This window comes from Falco biarmicus, chromosome 1 (assembly GCF_023638135.1).
Source record: "Falco biarmicus isolate bFalBia1 chromosome 1, bFalBia1.pri, whole genome shotgun sequence".
Classification (NCBI taxonomy): Eukaryota; Metazoa; Chordata; class Aves; order Falconiformes; family Falconidae; genus Falco; species Falco biarmicus.
This window is the reverse complement of record NC_079288.1, coordinates 18,937,540-18,959,354: the sequence shown is the minus strand read 5'-3', so window position 1 is coordinate 18,959,354 and position 21,815 is coordinate 18,937,540. Positions and strand designations below refer to the sequence as shown.

The 21,815-nt window shown below is 40.0% G+C and overlaps 1 protein-coding gene across 3 annotated transcripts in view; it reads left to right on the top strand.

Annotated features, from left to right (window-relative positions):
- Positions 1 to 122: 122 nt before the first annotated feature.
- Positions 123 to 21,815, top strand: part of GOSR1 (golgi SNAP receptor complex member 1) — a 31,551-nt gene continuing 9,858 nt past the window's right edge. Inside the window, exons 1-7 of one of the 3 annotated variants that reach the window (XM_056338092.1) lie at positions 123 to 250; positions 684 to 792; positions 2,496 to 2,583; positions 2,797 to 2,904; positions 4,039 to 4,130; positions 4,316 to 4,390; positions 19,761 to 19,790. In XM_056338092.1, the coding sequence (XP_056194067.1) occupies positions 220 to 250; positions 684 to 792; positions 2,496 to 2,583; positions 2,797 to 2,904; positions 4,039 to 4,130; positions 4,316 to 4,390; positions 19,761 to 19,790 (533 nt within the window). In that variant the 5' untranslated portion in view covers positions 123 to 219. Of the gene's footprint in view, positions 251 to 683; positions 799 to 2,495; positions 2,584 to 2,796; positions 2,905 to 4,038; positions 4,131 to 4,315; positions 4,391 to 19,760; positions 19,791 to 21,815 lie in introns of all 3 variants that reach the window. The other 2 variants (XM_056338084.1, XM_056338096.1) reach the window with 2 other exon arrangements.

Here is a 21,815-nt window from a genome sequence, read left to right as displayed (position 1 = left end):
TAGGGGGGGTTGGGGCTGTAAGGAGGGCGCTGGGCCCGGGGTCAGCGCGGCCCCCCGCGGTGCGAGGCGCTGCACAGGGGGCAGATTCCCGCCGCTGGGGGGCGCTGTGGCGGGAGGTTCACCCGTCCCGGCGGGCGCCGCGCTTCCAGGCAGACGCTCTGGCCCGCCCCTCTCGGCGGTGCGGTCTCGCTGGGCCGCGGCTGACGTTGGACAACAAAGATGGCGGCCGGGAGCAGCAACTACTGGGAAGGCGAGTGGGGCCTGGGGGTGGCGGGGACGGGGCGGCTGAGCGCCGCGGGGCTCTCCTAGGGCACGGTCCGGCCGGGACCGCTGCCGGGGCTCTCTCTGGACTGGCGGTACCCCCGCCGGCCCCTCAGCCATGAGGCGGCGGCTCCCGGCCGAGCCCCGCCGCGGGAGGCCCCGCGCTGAGGGAGGCGCCACCCGGCGCTGGGCCCTCCCGGCCGTGTGGGCCAGGGCCTGTGGGTGGGTGTTCAGCCGTGCCCTCGCCGTCAGCGCGGGTGCTGCCCCGTCTGTGAGGGCCCCCGCTCTCTGGGGGGCTCCCCTCTGTGGGGCGGGGGGTGCCGGCTCTGCTGGGAGGCGACCCCCGAAAACGCGCCCCCCCCAGGCCTGGGGCCCCCGCGCTGGTCTGTGACTTGTCCCCCGCTCTTGGCCGCCCCGTGCAGATCTCAGGAAGCAGGCGAGGCAGCTGGAGAACGAGCTGGACCTCAAACTGGTCTCCTTCAGCAAACTCTGCACCAGCTACAGCAGCACCCGAGACGGAAGGCGCGACAGGTATAGGTACTAGCCCATTTCTTTACGTTTTAAACGCTGCTCCTGGTCCTCGGTTCTTTTTTATCATTTACTTGGTGCTAGTTCCACCTGTGGCTTTTACGCTTAGCCTCTTAAGAGGTTGGTTTCGGCATTTCTTGGTGCTGTGACACTGCTGTTGCTCTTGATGCGATATTGAGTGATACTGGCACATGAGTCAGGTGTGTGGGCTGTGGTGGAGCATATATATCACCAAGGGAAGCTGAATTTAAACTTCAGTCTGTAACTGTGGGGTTAACGTGTGAACCAACGATAGGGCTTTTTAATGTTTGCTACGTTGGCTGACTTTCCAGTTTTTCTTGTGTATTTAACTAGCAGGAGGTTTTCAGGGATTTCAGGATGAGGGGACTTTAGCCTTACGCCTCCCAGGTGGGCTGGTGTGGTATTTGTGATCCCTGTTTTGATATTAAGGGAACTGGAGCGATGAGCAGCTGTGACTGATTCAAGGTTGGACCAGGGGACTAGCCCTTGGCTACCTGTTTCTTCCTGGCTTTCTCCTAAGATGAGTAGTAATGGTAATATAGATATATATATGTATATGAACCAGATAAATACATACATATGTCCGTATATACAAATACTTTTTGTTCACTTTAGACAGATTCACATTTGACTCAAGAATTAATGTGATAAAACTTTTTGAGTCTAGTTTATGGGCTGGAGTTGAGGTCTTCCCTGCAGTTCCACAGCACTAATTATCAACTTCTCTGTCCCTGTGCACAACCTTTAAAAACTGCCATTCTTTCCTTACTAACTGTGGGTGCCAACACTCTGTATCAGCTGTGAGTGTGACTACTGTATGTATGTATGTTAATATTTTTACTTATCTCATTATTGAATCCATTTTGAACGTTTTCCATGAATTTCTGGTTCTGGAAGCCTGGAAACACCTCAAGAATAATCATGTTACCCATGGATCAGAGTCCTAGTCTCTTATTTCTGGCTCTGTGCTGTTACTTGCTATGTAATCTAATTGTTTTAATTATTTTTGCCATTCTATGCAAAAATTACTTCTCTTACTCTACTTATGGTAGATTATGAAAGCAATGAGTAGTCTCTGAAAGGTATTAGTTGTCATACTTCTGCAGGTTGGCATACCCTGTGTTGTGCTTCTGTTGCTTAGATATGACTTTTCACTGTGGTTTTTTTTTAATCTTTAAAGGCATATAGGGAAAGTATACTGTATGAAACTGTAATTGTAATAAATTGTGTGGTTTGTATTGCTCTGTGTGACACTTGACTGCTTTAATAGGTCAGTGGGTTGCCCTGACTCTGTGTTATTAACGTGTAATTATGTAGTTGGTTTAACATGCTAATAGTGCAGTGCTCTGTCCTGCCAATAAATAAATAAATTGAGCGTAAAAGTTTGGGAGAGAAGGGCATTGGTACTAGACACATGCTGGTAGTAGACAAGTTTTTGGTGTCAGGCATGTCTTGGAAGATATGGAGAGGCTATATTTCCGCCATGTGATACTATGTCGTTAGCTCATATAAGAGTTAAAGGCATGTATGATAGGAAAATGTAATTTTTCTGAGTTTAATTCATATCTCTGGGAAACCTGAGTAGTGGAGTTTGCTAACACCTAACACTAGTGTTTCTTATTTCTTGCATTTGTGAAAAGATGATGTGTTTTGCAGTAACTGCTCCTCCTCTTTTTTTTCCTTAGTTCTGACACAACTCCTCTCTTAAATGGATCAAGCCAGGACAGAATGTTTGAGACCATGGCTGTGGAGATTGAACAACTTCTGGGAAAGGTAACTCAAGTTACTGTGGGTTTACTTCAGCATCTAGGTAATACTGCGGTACAAGTTTCTGTGATGAATGTTAGGAAATACTAGCGTGGGTGTTAGGTGAGTGTTTCTGTACATATGCACCTGTCATTAAAGCTGCTCCTTCAAATTATGCGTTGTAACTTTCTTGCAAGAATAAGCTGTTTCATGTTTTTGAGTTGTTTTTTCTTCCTCTAGCTTACTGGAATAAATGACAAAATGGCAGAATACACAAATAGTGCAGGAGTCCCGTCCCTGAATGCTGCGCTGATGCATACGTTACAGCGTCACAGAGACATATTGCAGGTAACAAACACATGTCCTCCTTGCTTTTATTTTGTTGAGTTGTTTGGAATAATTAGTAGCAGTGCTGGTATCACAGCATGTTTTAATGTCTTGCCAGAAGATTTAAATGCCACCGATCCCATCTCACTTTCCTTCTCTTCAGACACCACAATTAGTGAACTTGAGTTGAAAAAATAGCATTTTTTATGTCACACTGGTGACTAGTACCTAACTAAGAACAGTAAAGCGTGCTATCTTATTGTGTAGGTGTGTTTTATATAGCAGAAGGGGAAAGTTACTGTAATAAATTACCTTGTCTGTGTGGTCTGTCACGTAGCAACATGAGAGGGAACATCACGCTTAAGAAAATAACAGTTGTAAAACCATCTAAACTGCTAAAAGTAGTTGAAGGAAATGTGAAGGCCAAAGCTGATAATTAGTGTTATAAATCAACCATGCTTCAAACTGGTGATGCTTTTGTGGCATAGTAATGTTAAAAATGCATGTTTTAGTTGGCTGGTCATGTACAGTTTGATTATCTGTTTTGTGTCTGTGCAATACACAATGTAAAAAGCATAGTGTTTTGTACAGGCCATAGCATTTATATGAAAAAGAATTTTTACAATGGTTTTGGTTCCCAGTTAAATTGGTTTTTGAGAAGTATTAGCTGCCTAAGTGTTTTCAGATGTAAAATTGCAACGTCAACATTAAAAAATAAATTAAGAAGTCTTCATTGTTCAAAAAAGACTTTTTTTTCATCTGGTGTAACTTAAATAAATCCAAGAACATCTTTACCACAGCGAATAAGCAGGTTTTACTAGGGTTTCTGATTCAACCAGTGATGGGAAATTCTAACACAAAATGGTAATTAATCAGAAAGGTGAAAATATATGTGATTGGGGAGGAATTACAATGGATTTCCCTCTGTGACTTTAGCTGTAGCTATCAAAAGTTAGCAACTCCTGTAAAAGCAGTGAGGTTTAAGAATACTTCGCATTAACTTCCAAGCATTTTTGATGTTCATTTCATAAGTTGTTCTGCACTATGTATTAGAGAACAGTTAACATTTTAAAAGGTGGTTGCATCTTACGTGAGTGTATTATGGTGTTAAATTGATCTCAGAATCCTAATTTTGGAATAATTGTGTTATTACAGGATTATACGCACGAATTCCACAAAACCAAAGCGAACTTCTTAGCAATACGAGAAAGGGAGAATCTGTTGGGATCAGTACGAAAAGATATTGAGTAAGTTGTATTGTTTGTTATAGCAACGGGATGGGACTGTCCTCTGAGGGAGGAGGTGGAAACCCACCTGTAGGAGAATACTCAGCACAGCTTATTCATCTGTGCTCAGCATACAGCAAAAAAAGTTACTGCTTGAATTCACAGCTCTTACCGAGATTATGTTTTCTTTTGTCATTGGGTTTTAGATCATATAAAAGTGGGTCTGGCGTGAATAATAGAAGAACAGAACTATTCCTGAAGGAACACGAACACCTTCGAAAGTAGGTGTCATTTGTTACTTATGTTGGAGGTGCCTAACTTTTCTGGAGGGTGAAACATTCTTAATTTCAAGTATGTGTGAAAGCGTTGTTTGTAGATACATATGTCTGCAATGAATGCCTTGCATAATCTATCCTGTGACAGTGCTGCTACTTACGCAGCTGGGGAAACATTTAGTGCTGCTGACTGTGCAGTACATATAGTAGGTAGTACTCATGGTAGTTTTCAGTGATTTTGACTTTTGGATCTTGCCAACACTAAGTGATATCTGTGTATTGTCTTCAGTGGGCTTTTGCAATTCACTTGTGACTCACACATGGTGCTTGGCACCCTGTCATAAGTAGATGCCTTTATGGTATACTGACTGGGATAAGGGTTAAAAAGCAAAACAGAAAGTCCCACTGGCTTAGCTGTTCTTCCCCTTCTTTTATTCGTCAGTCAGACAGAAGAACCTTTCTTTCCTTTTGTCTTTACTGGGTAAGTGGGAAAGGGGATGGACGAGACTAATCCCAAAATTACCCGTGCACTTAAATATTTGCCAGTTGATCGTAGTTTATTGGCTGAGATAACAAGCAGAATGGAAAGCACTTTCTTCTTATTCCAGTTGCAGAAAGGGCGTTAGATTATGAGTAGCTGCCTTGTGCGTTCCTGGTTCAGCAAAAGCAGCACACTCGGGTAGAAGAGCGCTGGAAGGTTCATGTTTAAATTTTAGGTAGTTACGAAGTAGCACTGATTTTCCTGCCTCTGTGTTGACTGTAGTCATGCTACGCATCAGTCTTGCACAAGAGGGCAGGCTTTCACTTGAAATAAATAAATAAAAAATTTACCTGTGGCTTTTTCAAATGTGCTTTCTTAAAGAGAACTTAAACTTCTATCTAGAACTGCATAAAAAGCTTTTACAGGAAATTAAAACCAAATTTTTTGATTGTGGCTTACCACCACTTCATCCTCAATTTTCTTTGGTATCTTTAAAACTTAGAAATTAATTGATTTAAAGCTTGAATTACAACTTTTGTTAGGTTGAATTTATTAATAAACATACATGATCAGGTAATGTAAAGTTTCGGGGAAAAAACCCTTAATCTTACTGTTATGGAGGTGAATGTTACCTGAAATGTTGTGCTTTGAAGCATCACTGTCAGTTAATCTGAGTAAACCTGATTCTTTCTAGATGTTGTGTTTGGGGTTTGTGGTTTGCTTTGTTTTTTTTGTTGGGGGGTGGTAAATACTTTTATGCATTTGGCATTTTGTTAAAGAAGGCTGCGTTATTTCTGGAGTGGTAAAATATACTTCTAAGAAACTGACATTCCTCTGAGTGCGCTGTTTTGAAAAGCTTGAAACAATGAAAAGAGGAAAACTTAAACCATTTTGTAAACATAATCTGGCAGATACATCTTCAGAATTTGAGCCTAGTGTTTGTTGAGGCATTGATTGCTTTGATCTCTTTAAACATGCTAAACTCTCCAATACGTTTTTAGGTTAAAATTGCATGAGAAATACAGTTAAATAAGGCACTCTCAGGAGCAGTTAAATCATCTTCTAGATGATTATTTGAAATTGTGAAGTATTAAAAGAAAAAAAACCCATGACACTGAGAATAAGAAAACAAGAAGTAAGTGTGAGTTGGGAATCTTTGGGAAACAGGGCTAGAACTAATCATGGAATACTACTGCAAGGTAGAGATAACTCTAAGGTGTATGAAGAAATCTGGTGTAGAAGTAGAAGACAACCTTGGCGAGGAATCAAAGCTTGCAAGAAATTGAAAACTTTTGAATTGAGAATCAGTAAGAGATACTGGCAGAGGAAATTATTAAAGAGTTTCAACATATTTGTCTTCAGAGAAAGCAGTTAACGAGCTATTAATGCCAAAAAGCTGTAAAAGCTAGCAAAAGAAATCACCAAGAGCTGGCAGATTACACGAAACATACTCCTAGGATAAGCTGACAAACTTTGTGTGATTTGATGCTGAATATTTGCAGTGGAGTAAACCATGGTGCTAGATTGATGGAACTACGTGATGAATGTATATACCTCGGCACAAAGACACAACAGTAAAAATACCAATGTATTTTTAGCAAAGTTGTGAAACCTGTGAATAGAGCTTGAAAAATGGAGATGGGAACGTAAACTTTGCAAGTGTATTATTATATGCTGCAAAGTAATGAAATTATGGTGCAGGCGTTATATATTTGTATCAAATATTAGAGCGTTCACTTGGTCTTGACCCTTCTTAATTTATGGTATTAAGTACTTTAACCTATTACATATTTATTCCATGATCTGATAATGGAGAGTGTATGAGCTATTACCCCACTACGGAGTACCAGACTTGTCTGTCAGCCTTTTTCTTTGTGCATGACCATGTGGAACAGGATAAGCGGAAACTTGAATTTACTTTTGGCGGCGTTTTCCGTGAATGCTCTTTAAAAAGCCTGCTGGCAGCCCTAGGCAGTATTGTTTATGGTGGTACCTCACTTGGGAGTAAGAAGACTGGAGCCAGAAACCTCTTATCTGGAAGGGACTTTGGAGAGAAGCTGAACCTCTGCCTTTTTCTTTTTCTGTCATATTGTGAATGTCACTTGTTCTGGAAGAAAAACGAAGGAGAATCTGTCTGAATTTTACATGTGAAGGTAATTGTAAAAAAGGAGGGAAAGTAAAAAAATCTGCAAGTACAGAATTTTGATGAATAAAATGATCCAACTTATATTAAGCACCAAGGGGATTGCAACAGCTGAAGCACTGTGCAAACCCTAGCATTGCCTGTAATACATAAACCTGCTATCCATTAAGCCATGAGGATCGTGCATCCATTTGGATTCACCACACTGGGTGGGGCTGGCTGCTGTGTCAGTGCTGCTGGCACGAGTCTGTTGTGCACTTTCACGTTAGGATCACAGTGCTGCCAGGGCAGCGCTCGGGCTGGGGCATGCGGGGCTCCGCGCTGCTGCACCCCTGTTCTGGGAGGCTTGGAGAAAGCATATTGTGTTCTCTCTTCAGCTGAAAGCTTTGCTGCTGGTTCAATTCATTCTATAAATCAGTTGATTCTGAGCTTTATTGGGAAAGGAGGTTTGTCAAGAAATGTTATTGACTGCGGATAGGAGGCGTAAAGTTTCCAAGTTGCTCAGTTTCTTCCTTAACTTCTATACAGATAATTCAAGGATAGTTTTACCTACCTCTGGAGAGAATTTTTTAATAAAAGTTTTAACACCTGTTAATTAAAATGAGGCTGGAAGACAGGTATTGTCAAATATCAATGCCCTGTTAATATTTTTACCTAATACCTCAGATCTTTTGGCATGTCAGATGCTTAAAGTACCACCAAATCTGGCATGGTCATGGTTGCAATTGATTTTTGAATGCTTGTTTTCTTGGGTCTGTGCCATTCACTAAAGGTGTTTTTCTCATCTGTTCTGTTCATATGCTTTTGGCTAGGGAGGTAAACAAGTCATCCTTTTTCTTGTAATACTGTTTTCCATCTAAAGAAGACAATTTTGATGAATAGATCTAGCTTAGCATTTTAAAAACTGTTCTGAAAAGTGCTGCCTCAGAGGAAAGAGTCCTGTGAACTTAGTGTTTGCCCTGAGAAATTCTGCAGTTACTGGTGAGTTATAGTCTTTAAGTCAGCAAAGAAGGGACTAATGTGTTTGATTAAATTTGCAATATCGCATCTGTATGCAAGTGAAAATTTCCCTCGTGTTAGTACCTGCATTGTCTGTGAATGACATATCAGGTGATACCAATGAATTTGTGTAAAAATTGATGAAAGCTTCCAAGGTTTAGATAGAAATTAGAGATTTTATTTTCTATGATGAATTCCTTGTAAAACTAGTGAAAACTAGACTGCTTAGACCACTTGTCCTTTTCCAAAAGAAGTGGCTGGTGGTGAAGCAGGTGCTGGTGCAGATACCATTAGCTGTGTTTATCTGGTAAAAACATTTTCAGCTGAAGAGTATCAGGTGTGAGTGATGCAGGTAGACGAGATGAACCTGCTCAAAGTGTTCAGGCTAGCTGAGGGCTTGAAACACCCCTGTGTGCCTTTGTTTAGCATTGGGAACAGGGTAGGGGTACCAGAGTAGGTGGATGAGAAACTTTGAAGGAGGAAAGGAGAGCAAACAAATCAGAGGGATGTGTTCTGGGTGTGGAAGAGAAAAGAAGAGTAAGAGAAGTGAGCAAAAGAAATAACGGGAATCTGCAGCAGTTGTGTAATGGTGCCATTAATAATACATACCTGATTCATGGAAATAATTAGGATAAATTAATGTTTGTGCAGTACTTCATGTATGTGAAGTACTCTGGAGTACTAAGTATTTTTATTACTATTATTATAGCATTTCATTTTTCAGCAGAACTATTTCAAATTTCCTGTTGTTGTTTGGGCAGAAATGGCCACATTCAGTAGAGAATAATCACCGGGAAACTGCTTTCAAACTTTGTTCGTAATACAGTCCAGATCTTAATAGAGGGGGTGACTTATTGACTGTTTTTCCTCTAAATACTGATGTTGCTTACAAATTTTCACTTCAGTACTGATTTACACAGAAAAGTCAGCCTAATGAGATGCAGAGACATCTTGCAGAGTTTTTGATTACAGGTGTGTTGATTTTCTGAGTGAAAAGCTACCAGTTTTCTGCCTTAATTTAATTTCCTTTTCTTTCATTATCCTGGTTCTCTGCATTGCACACTGATTTCCATTCACTGTGCTGTTGGTGCACAGGTTCCTGTGGATTTCAGTGGACCTTCAGTACTGGATTAAAACCAGGGAATTGCTGTTGTCTCCCCATCCATCCGCTCCCTTGCCTCCAGTTGCAGGGGGAGGACAGGCAGATGCCTGAGCAGTAACTGCTCCGGCTGACACATTGTTTGCCACTGCATCTCCTTCATCTTCTCTTGGAAAGAAAGAGACTGTAGAAAAAACAGCTAATTCGCCAATTCTTTTTGCCTTCCCAAGGTGGTTGGGGAAACAGCAGGGAGGGAGGAGTGTGATGAGCATCTTCCCTGGGTGCCTGCTGGCTGCCTGCTCTGCAGTCTCAGAACTGCTGAGTTCCACTTTAGTCAGGCCCAGTAAGGTGTTTTTTTTTTTCTTTTTTAATTGCAAAGCTCGCCTGTAAATTAAACTTGGTGGTTGTTTGTGTCAAAGCAGAATGCAGTGTTCTTGTTGCTCCGTTCTCTTAATTTAAATACAGATTTTAACTGAAGCAGCACTTGATAATGAGTAATATTATTTGTTTTGTAGCAGTTATGAAAAAAACCAGATCTGCTCTGAAGGGACAATACATGCTCTCCATGGCCTTCGTTTGGACTGTTTGCCAAGAAGCACCGAGTACGATTTAATTTGGCGACAGAGTTGCTGTGCAGTAGTGATGGAAGGCTGCAGCACTCTGTCTGTTGAAGTGGAAGACACAGTGCAAGGAGAGATTGTGTGATCTAGGTTAAAATGTTTCTCTGCTGGCCATTAATTGCAAGAGCTCTGGCAATGGTGTGTCACTATGTTCCCAAATACTGTTGACTTACTTTCTTCATTTCTGGAGTAAGGAAGTTTGGGAAACTATTGCATTAAAAGTGTGACCTGGTGCCTCAGCTAGCCTGTCAGGATGACTGTGGGAATTACCTTGCTGACTGGCTTACCATTTAAAGTCTGTAACACAGACTTTTTGGGAGCAGCAGCGCATATAAAATGGTTTTCAAAGAAAGGATTTTAACAAAGCAGGATTTTTGGTATCGCAAAAGCTTACTTAAAGATGCACAACAACATGTGCTGTAATCCTGTTTCAAAATATGATTCTATTTTTTCTTTCTGCTCTGTCTCCTATTGCCGTAGAGTTTTCTCAATTGCAGTTATGCATCAGGGAGTCCTTTCTTTAGCCTAACCTCTGCATGGGATTGAACAAATTTTACCTCCAGGCCTGCTGGCAGAACCTCTGTCTCTTGAAGATGCATGGCAGAACGACTCAAAGCCACTTCATAAGTGGCTGCATCAGCTCCCCTTTAACAGTCCCAGACTGAATACAAACATAATCATGTACTTAACTGCAACACCAGACTGAGCACAACTTATCTGTTTTCTCATTTTAATAGTAAATACTGCTCAATGAGGGAGACAGTTCATGTCTTCTGGAAAAAAAGAAGCTTCGCTGCTTGTTATGTGACTAATTATGTGACTGCATGAGCAACTTATTGAAGTAGTTTAATGATAATTTGGGGAGGTTCAAAGCTTGCAGGCAATGAAGAAAGATGCTCTCCTGGGTATTATTATTTATAAATAACTTAATAAAAGAACATGAAAATCATCCAAGCACTTCAGGATTTAAAAGAGGTTCTACCTTTAAAAATAGCTTGAGCTTCATTAGAGTTAAGTCAACTAGTGCTTTTCATCTTCCTGTGCTCTATTTAGGACTTAAAAAACCAAACCTACCCCAAAACACTAAACCAAATGTTATATTCCTCTCACAAGGTTTATTTGCATGCTTTCCTTATAGTTTGGTTTGAAAAATACTGTAATCAGTGATTTCCCTGACATTGATGACCGTTGTGGTATTTTTATACCTCAGTATGTCTAAAATGAATGATATTTGAAGAAAGGCGGGGGGGACAGGGCACACCAAACAAATGAAAAAAAACAACAAACCCACCACACACATGCACAAAATTTAATCTGGGACTTCCTTTTTAACTTCCAGTACAAAATTGCATTATCCAGGTGACAAAGGATGGGGTCACACAGGTGTTAGCGCTAAACCTCAAACTCATTGTTTGCTTTTCATCTGTATAAAATGTGAAGGTTTATGCATGAACTTCAATGTACCCACTGGGAAAGAGGCTACCGAAACTATCCTAGGTCTTTATGGCTCTCTGCAGAAACTGAGGAACAAACCCTCGCAATGTAGTGTGAAAGATTGCTTGAACGTGTCACGGAAGAAGAGTGGCTGGGACTAAAACTCAGCTCTGGTTCTTGGTTCTGGGCTTTACCTCAGGAGCAACACTATGCCCTTGATTTGGGGAGAGGGAGGGATGTAAAACCAGACTTCAGACTTCAGAGCTCTGTGTTTGCTTCTGAAGTTTCTTGCTCGTTTCAGAAATAAACAAGTCAGTGCATGTTTTATTTGTTTTTAGCTTTCCTTTCAACACCATTTCTTAACTAGGACAGCTTCCCAGCCCCCCCACCCCAAGGTCTGTATTGAAATTAGGACTTTGACAAGTACTGAAATCCTTCTTACATGGGTTGGTTTGGAAAAGTAGGTGCATCTTTTGAACAGAATCAACGATTATGGAGTTTGATAGAACTTTTGTGGAATCTGAGAATCACTTACTCTAATGAGGCATGTCTTTTTTTTTTGTCAGTGTGGCTGTGTACTTCATTCTTCTTTAAGGTCAGAAGTGCTTGCTCATTATTTGCTATTGGAACCTCCAGTAAAAACAAGCTGTTGAATTTCATTTGGTGTGTATGGATACGTTAAATAGTGATTATTTCCATTTTTCTCAAATGCGGAGTGTACCTGTGGAAAGTTATCACGTTACTGTATAAATATCATTCTTGAGTTTATTTAATTTGAACTTCAGTACTAATGCATCAGAATGAGGTTCTTATCATTCTTGGCTGCTGAATGGTAGGCGATGCAGATATCTTAGTGTGTTGCTTTACCAGTGGTTTGATAAAAAGCATCGACTACCATCTGCTGAGGATAGATACTTTCTATCAAATCTATGATGGGAAGCAGAACTAGATCCAAATTCCCACTAAAGCATGCCTATTTTAGCCTGATAATTCAATTTTGCTTAGAACCTTTCAAGTACCTTAGTTTTGTTGTCAAGTGAAAGATGCAGAGTGCTTTCCTCTCACTTGAGAGGCTTGTTTATATTGAGTATAGTCGCACTTCTGGAAGAATGCATCTTGTTCAGTCTTAGATGAAAAGACAAGCCTAAAAACACAGTGAAATTGGGTCGCAAGAAAAATGTCGAGATCTTCACCTGCTAATGAAGTGCATCCTGAATTTGGATTGCAGCTGGTTTAAATGTGATGTGTGCTTTAAATTTTGAACCACAGGTGTTCATTATGTTGTATAGTTAACTATGCAGTTTTAAGAATCATTTTCTTAAACTTAATAAACAGGCAGGTAGATAGTTGTAACATTAGGTACTTCGACCAAATCCTGGATGAAAGCCATATAGCTTTCTACATCTACCCAACAAACCCTCAAAACCGCAGCAGGTGAAAATACAGTTAGGAAGCAGAATGCATTTCTATCAGTGTGTATTTTAGGTTTCATACTAAATTAAAATTGGGTTGTCATCCTAGGGATAACTCTCACTTCATTTCTGTGTTAGCTTCACTGGAAATGAAAAAGATATTAATTACAAAGTTGTTTATGTGATGGGGTTCTTCTGGAACACATTCACTCTTTTTGGTTACTTTAGGAGTGTGTGAGTAGTAGTACAATTGTTTTAGCTTTGTCTACCTTCAGTCAGAAGCCACTGAGCTAGAAAAGTGGCACAGTCTGTTTTGTTACCGTGCAGGTGTCTTTGTTGTACGTTGTGCATATACCTTGTCTGTGTGTGCCCAACAAATCAGTAACGGTAGGTTGTCTTGGTAGATCTCTTTTTTCAACAGATCACTGTTGCATATCAAAGGCTGTGTTGCTTGGTTTTCAGTGTTTTTCCTTCTAGTTAGAGTTATGATCCAAATTATATGTTTTAAACCAGAGGAAATAATGAAAACGGCACTCCTGCTGAATGCTAGTTCTGCAGGCAGCATGTAAAATTTGAGGAAATGCCGATATAGTCCATTAGTAAGTTACTGGAATTGTTCTGACAGTTGTGGTTACTGATAATGACTTACTGTAAGGCCTGCCCTTCTCAGTTCATTTAACTTTGTTCCTATGGGTAATATGGAGCAATTATATGGGAGGGTCAATCTATCCAGGAACTTTCACAACCATGAATAGAGAGCCTCTAGAAACCTCATGATGTGGCTGGTGGTGCCATCCTGGCATTGGGTTTGTGCTTACTAATAGGCAACCAGCCGCTGCACTTCATTTGGACGATAGGAGCTGTTTTCATTTTAAGATTTTAACTGCATTCTTTGGGTAAACTGTATACTGCAGATTATTGGGAAGGCTCTTATTTCCATATAGATTTGCTTTAAAGGAAGAAGTATTGCTGTTGCTCGCCCTCTTGGGACCCTTAAACATCAGGCACTCTCCCCAGTAGTCTTTTCTATTTGCCAAAGAGCTTTCTTGGCTAACTCCTCCTTTTGCAGAAACATTTCTTTCACTCTGTTGATAATTCCCAGACAAGTCCATGGAGTTCAGTGGAGGAGCAGACTGTACCCTTTGGAAATCCAGGAGAAACAACCTGTTGGTGTTCTCAGACCTGTGAAGGTAGATCACTGTGTTCAGGGATCTCCCCGCAAAGGGGAAGCACCCCTTGGTATTTGCTTACATCTGTTAAATTTTTCTTTATACTTGAGTTAAACTAACCTTTTCATTGGTTATGGTGCACATATAGACATGTTTACAGATGTTAGGTAGCTGCAAAGAAGCTTATCTTATGTTAGCTTATCTTAAGTTCAAATTGTTGGAATTGGTAAGCTGTCAAGCTACTTATTTAGTGATGGAGCTAGGAGTCTAATTTTTAGTGAATTTTATGTCATAGGATTTCGGGTTGGAGGGAGTAGTTTTCATCAGTTTATTTTCCTGGAAATCCTTTGGCAGATTCTTTCCTCTGGTGAAAAGCATGCCTCTTGCATGTTTTGTTTTGTTTTTTTTTCTTTTCTTTCTCATGTACAAAGTACGTGTAAACCATCTGGAAAGAAATTCAACACCAAATAACGTTGGCTAACTCCTGCCTAGAGCAATGGATTATGTTCCATGCCTTTCATTCTAGATTTAACAGACTGCTTGTATTGATTAAAAGCAATGTGATATCATGATGTTGCGCTTTTTTTCTTTTCCAACTGTTCCTCGTTCTTATTGGAAGTGATTGGTGTCAGACCCCCCAGTACAGTGATCTGCAGAAATAAGCTAGTTCGCTTGTTCAGAGTTTGTAGGTGTGATGTTTATTGTTAATAACGTATTGCTCCTTTGGAGCAAATCTGTACGTTGACTTAATGCTCAAGTTTCTGCTGTTTTTTATGTTAATATTGTTGTGAGCTCTTATTTAATTTTTCCTACTGCAACAGAAAGTGTGAAAACATTGCATCTCCTTAGCATCCAGATTTATGCTTTAATTAACGTATAAAGGGAACCCACAAAAGACACAGTTTGTGTTGGTATTTGAACCTTTCTCTGCTTTCAGAATGGTTCCTGTGGGCAAACTGTTCATCCCTGAAAATGCCCATTTTACCTCACGTCTTTGGTTTTGGCCAGCTAGCTCTTCTGCTGGCCATCACACACGTAAGATGTGTGCTTTGTAGCTGAATACATTCCCTTTCCTCCCTGTGCTGTTGCACTCTGTGCATTCAGACAGGTGCTACTTCTGCTTTTCGATGAAAACACAGGAGCCAGTTTGGTGGTGTCTGCAGCCCTCAATTATATAAATTTTCTCTCTTTGAGCGTTTTATACTCTAGGTATGTTTGTCTTGCCATGCTCTTGTGTTGGTTCTCAGTCAAGGAGTAGGCTTCTACACCAATTTTTGTCTTCATTAGCAATTGGAGAGACTGTCCAAACTAGCTAAGCAGCTCTGGTGGAATTCACTCTTTCTTTGACGCTAAGCTGAATCAAGCTTGAGACAAGTCTTACAAAATTGGGAATATCTTGGGTTTTTATCACAGAAAAAAAAGTGTTCTGCTTGACATTCTTCTACTTCAGCTTTTAAAGAGCTTAATGATCTGATTTTTTTAGATTGTAAGGTACGTTGATGGCAAGCAGGAAAGATGAGTTGGAGCTGGGGTTTTTTTTCGTGTGTGTGCACGGTGTTTCTTTCACTTGTGAGTTAGGAATGAGTATTATGATGGAAATAACTGTATAAGTCTGATTTTGCTTCATCATAATCTGTATTTTGTATTAGAGTATCAAGTATGTTTTGCAATATTTGCATTCTTGGAAGCTCCACGTTGCCTAGTGATCCAGGACTATGAAAATATGAAAGATTTATTGCAGGCAGTCTGAGAGAGCTGAGACTAGTGATTGATCTTGCAATTAGAGAAAGAACAAAGTAAAATTATTATTTCTGTAATTATTCTTTATGAAAGTAAGAAAATAGTTATCAAGTGCTGTATTAGTTTATTCTATAGGGTTTTTTCCTAATCCTTTTACATTATTATTTGTGATAATATTGCCCTTGATTTCATCTGATGGGTTTAAAGGGCATTGTGAAATGAGTTGTGTGCAGATGAGGCTTCCTGCTGAATCTTGTTTCTCTGACAAGTGCTTGTGGTGAGTATCTAGCTAGTAAGTCAGCAGCAAAACCTATGGATATGGGAGAAGCCCAGTCCTCACCTAAGTAATCATCTATGTTACTGAATTTTAACTACTGGCATGGAGATTTGCTTTGAAAAAGCGAAGAACAGAAAATGTTTCCTTTAGTTGTAAAAGCTTGATGTGATGGGCAGGCTTCTTTGCTATCCTAGAAGCATATTTCACTTAATTTTTCCTTTGAATTAATTTACCTGTCTCCATATTTAAATGACAAACTGCACAATCTTTTTTGAAGACAGCACTTGCACAGAGGCCTGATTACTTCATATGCATGACTGCTACTGTTGGATTTGTGCCATTTATTACAGTAGGTGATTGCCTCAGCAGCTTTCAACATTTCTTTCGTGTGTTATTTTTAAATGGCTTTGTCAAAGTGCCATCTGTCTGGACAGGTGAAAATGCATAGCTTATTGAAACAGATGGAAAATCGGATTAATGTTGCCCAGAACCATTCTTTGCTTGCTTGGATGTTCATAAGGTAATGTCCACTGGATTTGTAGTCTTTGCTTGGAAAGCAGAAGAGCAAAGTAAAGAGATATTTATTTTTTTTTTTATTAAAGAGCCTCTTGTTGTAGAGTTTTGAATCTGTAAGTGAGGCAAAATTACCTCTTTCAATGTTATTTTTTGTTCTGCCAAACATTGAAATTAACTTTATTCATAATTGTGGGAACGACTTCTATTTGTATAAACCAGGTTATTAATAGTCAGAGATGTGCAGATTTCCCTTGGGTCTCAGGTCCCTGCTGTACTTCGTGTTCCTGATGTTCCTTAGATCTGACTGTTATTTTCTGTGGTTGTAAACTGTAAACTGATGAAACAACTGCTTGCGTCTGTTTGGGTGTCACTGTAAGTGAACATTACAATCTGTGTTTGCCAAGAACTTTGAAAGACTTTAAGAGATGCTGTATGAGTGTGTGTTACTGCTTTTAGAAAAGCCTCTGGCATCTGCTTAAAGTGAACTGTTGCAGGAAGTACTAAAGGGAACTCGGAGGGATTCTGATGCACAGACTTTTACCATCAAATGTTCCTGCTCATACTGCCTTTACCAAAATTGCCGTGTATGTCATTGCCATTTTCTGCCGGAGTTTGGTCACCTGCTGGAGACTTGCAAGTAGAGAGATTTTTGGAAATCCTCTTGGGACCATCAAAAGATGATGCTTCTTGGGGTGGGAACAACATACTGGGAGTTGTATTTAGTAAATCTGTATGCTTTCAAGCTATTTATTTGAGAGTAGAAGAGTTAGTTCAGCTGGCCCTTACCTATACATCGGTCATTCTGGAGAAAATTCATATCCATCTCATCCTTTTAAAGGGTTGGGGTGACCTCTGTGTAAGTTGAGAAACATCGACCTTGTGACTTCAGGTGCTGGTTTCAGATGTCCCTATGTGTTGGCATTTGTGTCTAATGTCCGTGTTTGTTGGTATTGAGAACTGTTTATTATTAGGTTTATTCATTTTTATTCACTTCTGCCTGTCATCATTTTGCAGGTAGCTATGTTTCCAGGGTTTATTTTTAGATGGGTATATATATACATACATGCATATATAAAAAAAATGCCGTATAATTGAATCTGAGGCTTTTAAATACTTTTTCTGTTTATGTCTTTGATTAAGTAAGAAAACTGCCTAACTACAGCTTTCTCTAACATAGAAAGCAGTTAGTGTCTCTGCTGCAAACTGGCAAGCCTAATTTTTGTGCTCTGAAAACCGTGGAGAACATCCTAGTTCACTTAAGGTCTCTGAATGTGTTCAACTTCCCTGTCATCTTCAGTTCGTTAACATGAAAATACTCTAATTTCATCAGTTAAATAGACAGAGAGCTGGTAATGCTGGTGATGAATTTTCCAGAGTAGGGGTTTTTTTTAATAGGACTATTCTAGCAATGTTTTGTTTCACAGAATTTATATAAGTGCAACTTATTTACAGATAGGCTCCTGACATCTTTGTTGTTAATAAATTAAAGAGAAAAAATTAAACCTTTTTAAAAACTATGGGTTCTTGTGCACCATTCTTGCTTTTCAGACTGTTTTCTGATGGCTTTGCAGTTTATTCTTATTATGCACTGCCCACAGAATACACTTGTCTGTTATGAGACTGACTATGTATGAAAGGCACATTTGCAGCTGAATTTTGTATCTTTGAGAATCAGCAATTACAGAAATCTTTAATGCATCGCTTTTCTGTTCTGCTTGCCTTGGGGACATTATCAGATGCTGTGAGACTTGAGACTGCTTACATCATTTTGTGTACATAGCTGTAGTGTTTTACTTCTCTGTGCCAGTGGTAATAAATACCACACAGTGAATGAAAATGGTTTTATTTGATTAAACCGGTGTACTTGCAACTGATGTGAATCTTTGGAGTGTGGCTTTGTTTTGGGAGCAGAAAGAAGTGTTCCTGTTCCAGCGTTTTCAGTGTTTGCTGCCCCAGTTGAGTCCCTCTCAACTTAAAACCAGGCAAAGTATTTTTAGTGCTCTGTGTGCTTGGACTAGACTGAAATAGCAACCTTCATGTTTTCACTCCTCTTCACAGACAAATAAGGACGTTCCGTCAGCATCTCCCTGCCCCCCCCCCCCCCCCGAAGCAGTTTACACATGTGTGTGCATGCTGCACAACGTTCTCCTTCACATGCCTCCAGCTGGAGGTGGTGGTGGGATTTCCAAAATTTCTGTGGGTAGAAGAAAAGTTCCAAATCGAGCAGCTCAGGCTGAGTCAGAGGCAGAACTGTACTGCGCCAGAGGCTGTTGATACCTTCCCCTCCTGAGGTGGCAAAACACTTGGAACAAGGAGGATGGAAGATGAAAACGGTCATGCCTTTTCAGTGTCTGCTAGTCCTTTTAGTTTAGCAGCAATAAACTCTGTTTTAATACTGGAAGCAATATCCAGTATGGCATAAAACTTCTTCCTGTCAGATTAATTTCCCCCTTAAACTGCAAACTCACTCCCCCCGCCCTATTTCTAGAAGAGTTTGTGTAAATGCAGTTGTAGGGACGTATCGTTGTTTCCACAGTACAGGAAGCAGGGATGCGGTCACCTATTGTATGCCAGTGTTATGTTTGAGATGCTGATTGCTGTAATGAGATGTGTTTTCCTGGGATTTCATAATTGGCTGTAAAACAGTGATTAAAAACCTGCCTGTAAGAAGTTGAATATAGAAAAAGAAATTGCTTAAGTCTTCTGAGGGTCTTGTTTGTCATCTTAATCTCGCATATCCATTTTTAAAATGAAACGTTCTCTCTGTGGTGCTGTATTTTAGGCTGTTCTTTTCCTAGTGATGCTCATAGAAACTCAATTAAAGTGTGGCAGTGAGAGGGAAGGAGCACGTATTATCCAGGTCTTTCTCTTACAGTTGGTGTATATTCTGTTTCCCATAAGCATTGCTTAATCCTCATTCAACTAGTATTACTATAGGAAGAATTTGCCTCGTTAACCACCATAAAACAGTGTTTGGTAAACTAGCTCTGAAGCAGTGTTTTGAGGTGTTATTACCTGGAACCAAGTCTCAGCCTTTATTGTTAATTAAGTTTTCTGAGGGGATGGGCAGGGATGACCAGGACTAAAAAGCAATACAATTAGGTACTTCCTTCTGTAATGCTCCTTTCCAAACTGTTCTGGGCACCTGGAACATACTGGACTCAGTTAACATTAATTAGCCACGAATCATGAAGCCCATTCTCCTCTTTCTGTCTTCTCAGTGCTTTCTGTGTTCTCCTGAGCATCTGCTCTAGCATACCATTAGGAAACACTGCTCCAGAGGACACTATGTGCATCGTCTCCAAAGACACTCATTATATATACACCAAATCTATGTAGTTGCAAAAAATTTCAGCATCCTGAAATGAGACATTCTGAGGGCAAATTTGTTAAGGCTTGTATTATGGCGATCATTGACTTCATAATCTAAAATAATACTTAGTGCTTCTTATTTTTGTAACTTCCTTTTTTTCTTTTGGCTTTCAGCTCAGATCGACTGATAGAAGAAACAATAAGGTAGGAATTAACTTAGTAATTTTCATTATTTTCTGTACAGTCAATACTTGAATTGTGTCTAAAGATATCAGTCATTTTATTTGTACAATAACTATTGTTAACAACTCGTAAGCAGTATTACAATGAAGTTGTGGTAGGTTTTGGGGGTGTTTTGCTGTACGATGTTGACGTAATGGTGTTCCTTAAATATTTTATTCATCCTAGTTTAGAAAATTTGCATTTCTGTTGAAAGGTAAATAGCCCCTACAAAAACGGAGGGCATGATTGAGCAGAGTGACTCTTGGGTTGAGCTGTTGAGGGCTATTCCAGTAGCCAAGCTGTTTCCTCTCACAGTGACACTCTTCTACAACACAATTTTCTGTAATCCTTCAATGTATCAGCACCCTAGTGTGCAGCTGATACAGGTAAGGGCTTTTACCACAAGGCCTTGAGAGGTTGTTGCTGTTGTATAGTTATTTCTCTTTTGGGTTTTTTACATAGTTTGAATACTTGAGTGATACCTTTTCTAACTGATCCAGAAATTTTAGAACCGTAGTATCTTAAATCACTTCTATCATCTGTGCCCTTCCCTATCTTCCATTGAACTCTGGGATTTTGCAAACCAATAATTCAGAGTGCCCAGCTTAATGGTTTTAAATTTTAGATTATTGCTTTAAAAAAAAAGGGAGGGGAAGAAAGAAAGCAAGATAAGCTTTCAGATAATGCATGTACTGGCATAAGTGATCAAGAAGAGTAATTAGAGGTGCAGCAAGGCTCTATGTCCATTAAGGGCTGGCTAGCTTAAGTACACACAGTGGGCTCAGTATAATTAACATGCTGGAAGAATGTGTTAAACCACATTAATGTGCAGTGATGAACCAGAAGTGGTCAGTGCAATAATGTCTGAAAATGTGGATATAATCTGACTACAGCCTCATAAAGATACTTGCCAAACTTAGCACCATTATTGTGAATATTTGTTTTATTTTGGGCCCTAATCCTTTCCTGATTAAAACCCCTCTCCTTTATTGCCATGCTTGTAGACAGACTTTCCGTCTTGTTAAAATGCTCAACATTTGTTGAATGTCTCGCTTGCTGCCACTTCAGTAACTGGAGTATTAAACAGCATATGGTGATTTATTAAGCTTAATATCCTGCAAAACGACTTGTATTTTATCATTTGAGCGCTTCGCCTGGCCTCTTCATTATGTGTCGTCAGAAAGGCTGAAAGTATGTGTGTGATGAACCTCTGTGCCATCTGTGCAGGGAGCATAGCCGTGGTAAACTGGAGCTCAGAACAAGGCAGCTACCTGAGTACTCCCCCAGGTTCCTTTGTCCGTTTGGAGCCTACTCAGAAGTTCCGTGTTGTCATCAGTAGGTGTCCCAACTGGTTTACAACTACTTTGAGTTTCATTTGCATGAACTGCAGTCCTGTGGTTGACTGCAAGTTGACTATCTCTGCAAGTAGCTGCTTCTCATGCAGCAACCCCTAACCACATGGCTTGGGTCAGAGCTCCTCGGTGCTGTTTACGGGAAGTGTTCCTTCTGTTAATAAATGAACTTTTGATTTTTAAGAGGCTGGATTTCAGCACTCCTTGTTGCACCATTTATTATCTATAGTAAATGAGCTTCTTGTTGTAGTTGTTGCCAAAAATGTTCTGCGTTTCTTTTTGTAGAAAAATAGCTTGTTTAATAACTACATTGAGCAGGAAATGTAATTTCATCTATATCATCTTCATTTAGTCCCAACTCTGAAACCAGGGCGAATTTTTTGTTGTACTCTTTTTCTTGTTACCAGATAGAAATTTACCCAACTTCCGATAATCAATGGCTTTATCTGTTGTTAACCAAGGAAAAGGGGGAATTGTGCAGGGAAAGCTGCCTGAACGCAGGTTCCTTTAGTGAACTGAGATGCAATCAGCGTATTCTGACTACTAGTACTGCCCTGTCTTCAAGGTTTACATCTGCTCTAGTTCATTACTCATTTGGATGTGATTCAGGAAATCAAGAAATCGCTTTTTATTTAGGGGTTGTTATTAAGCAGTG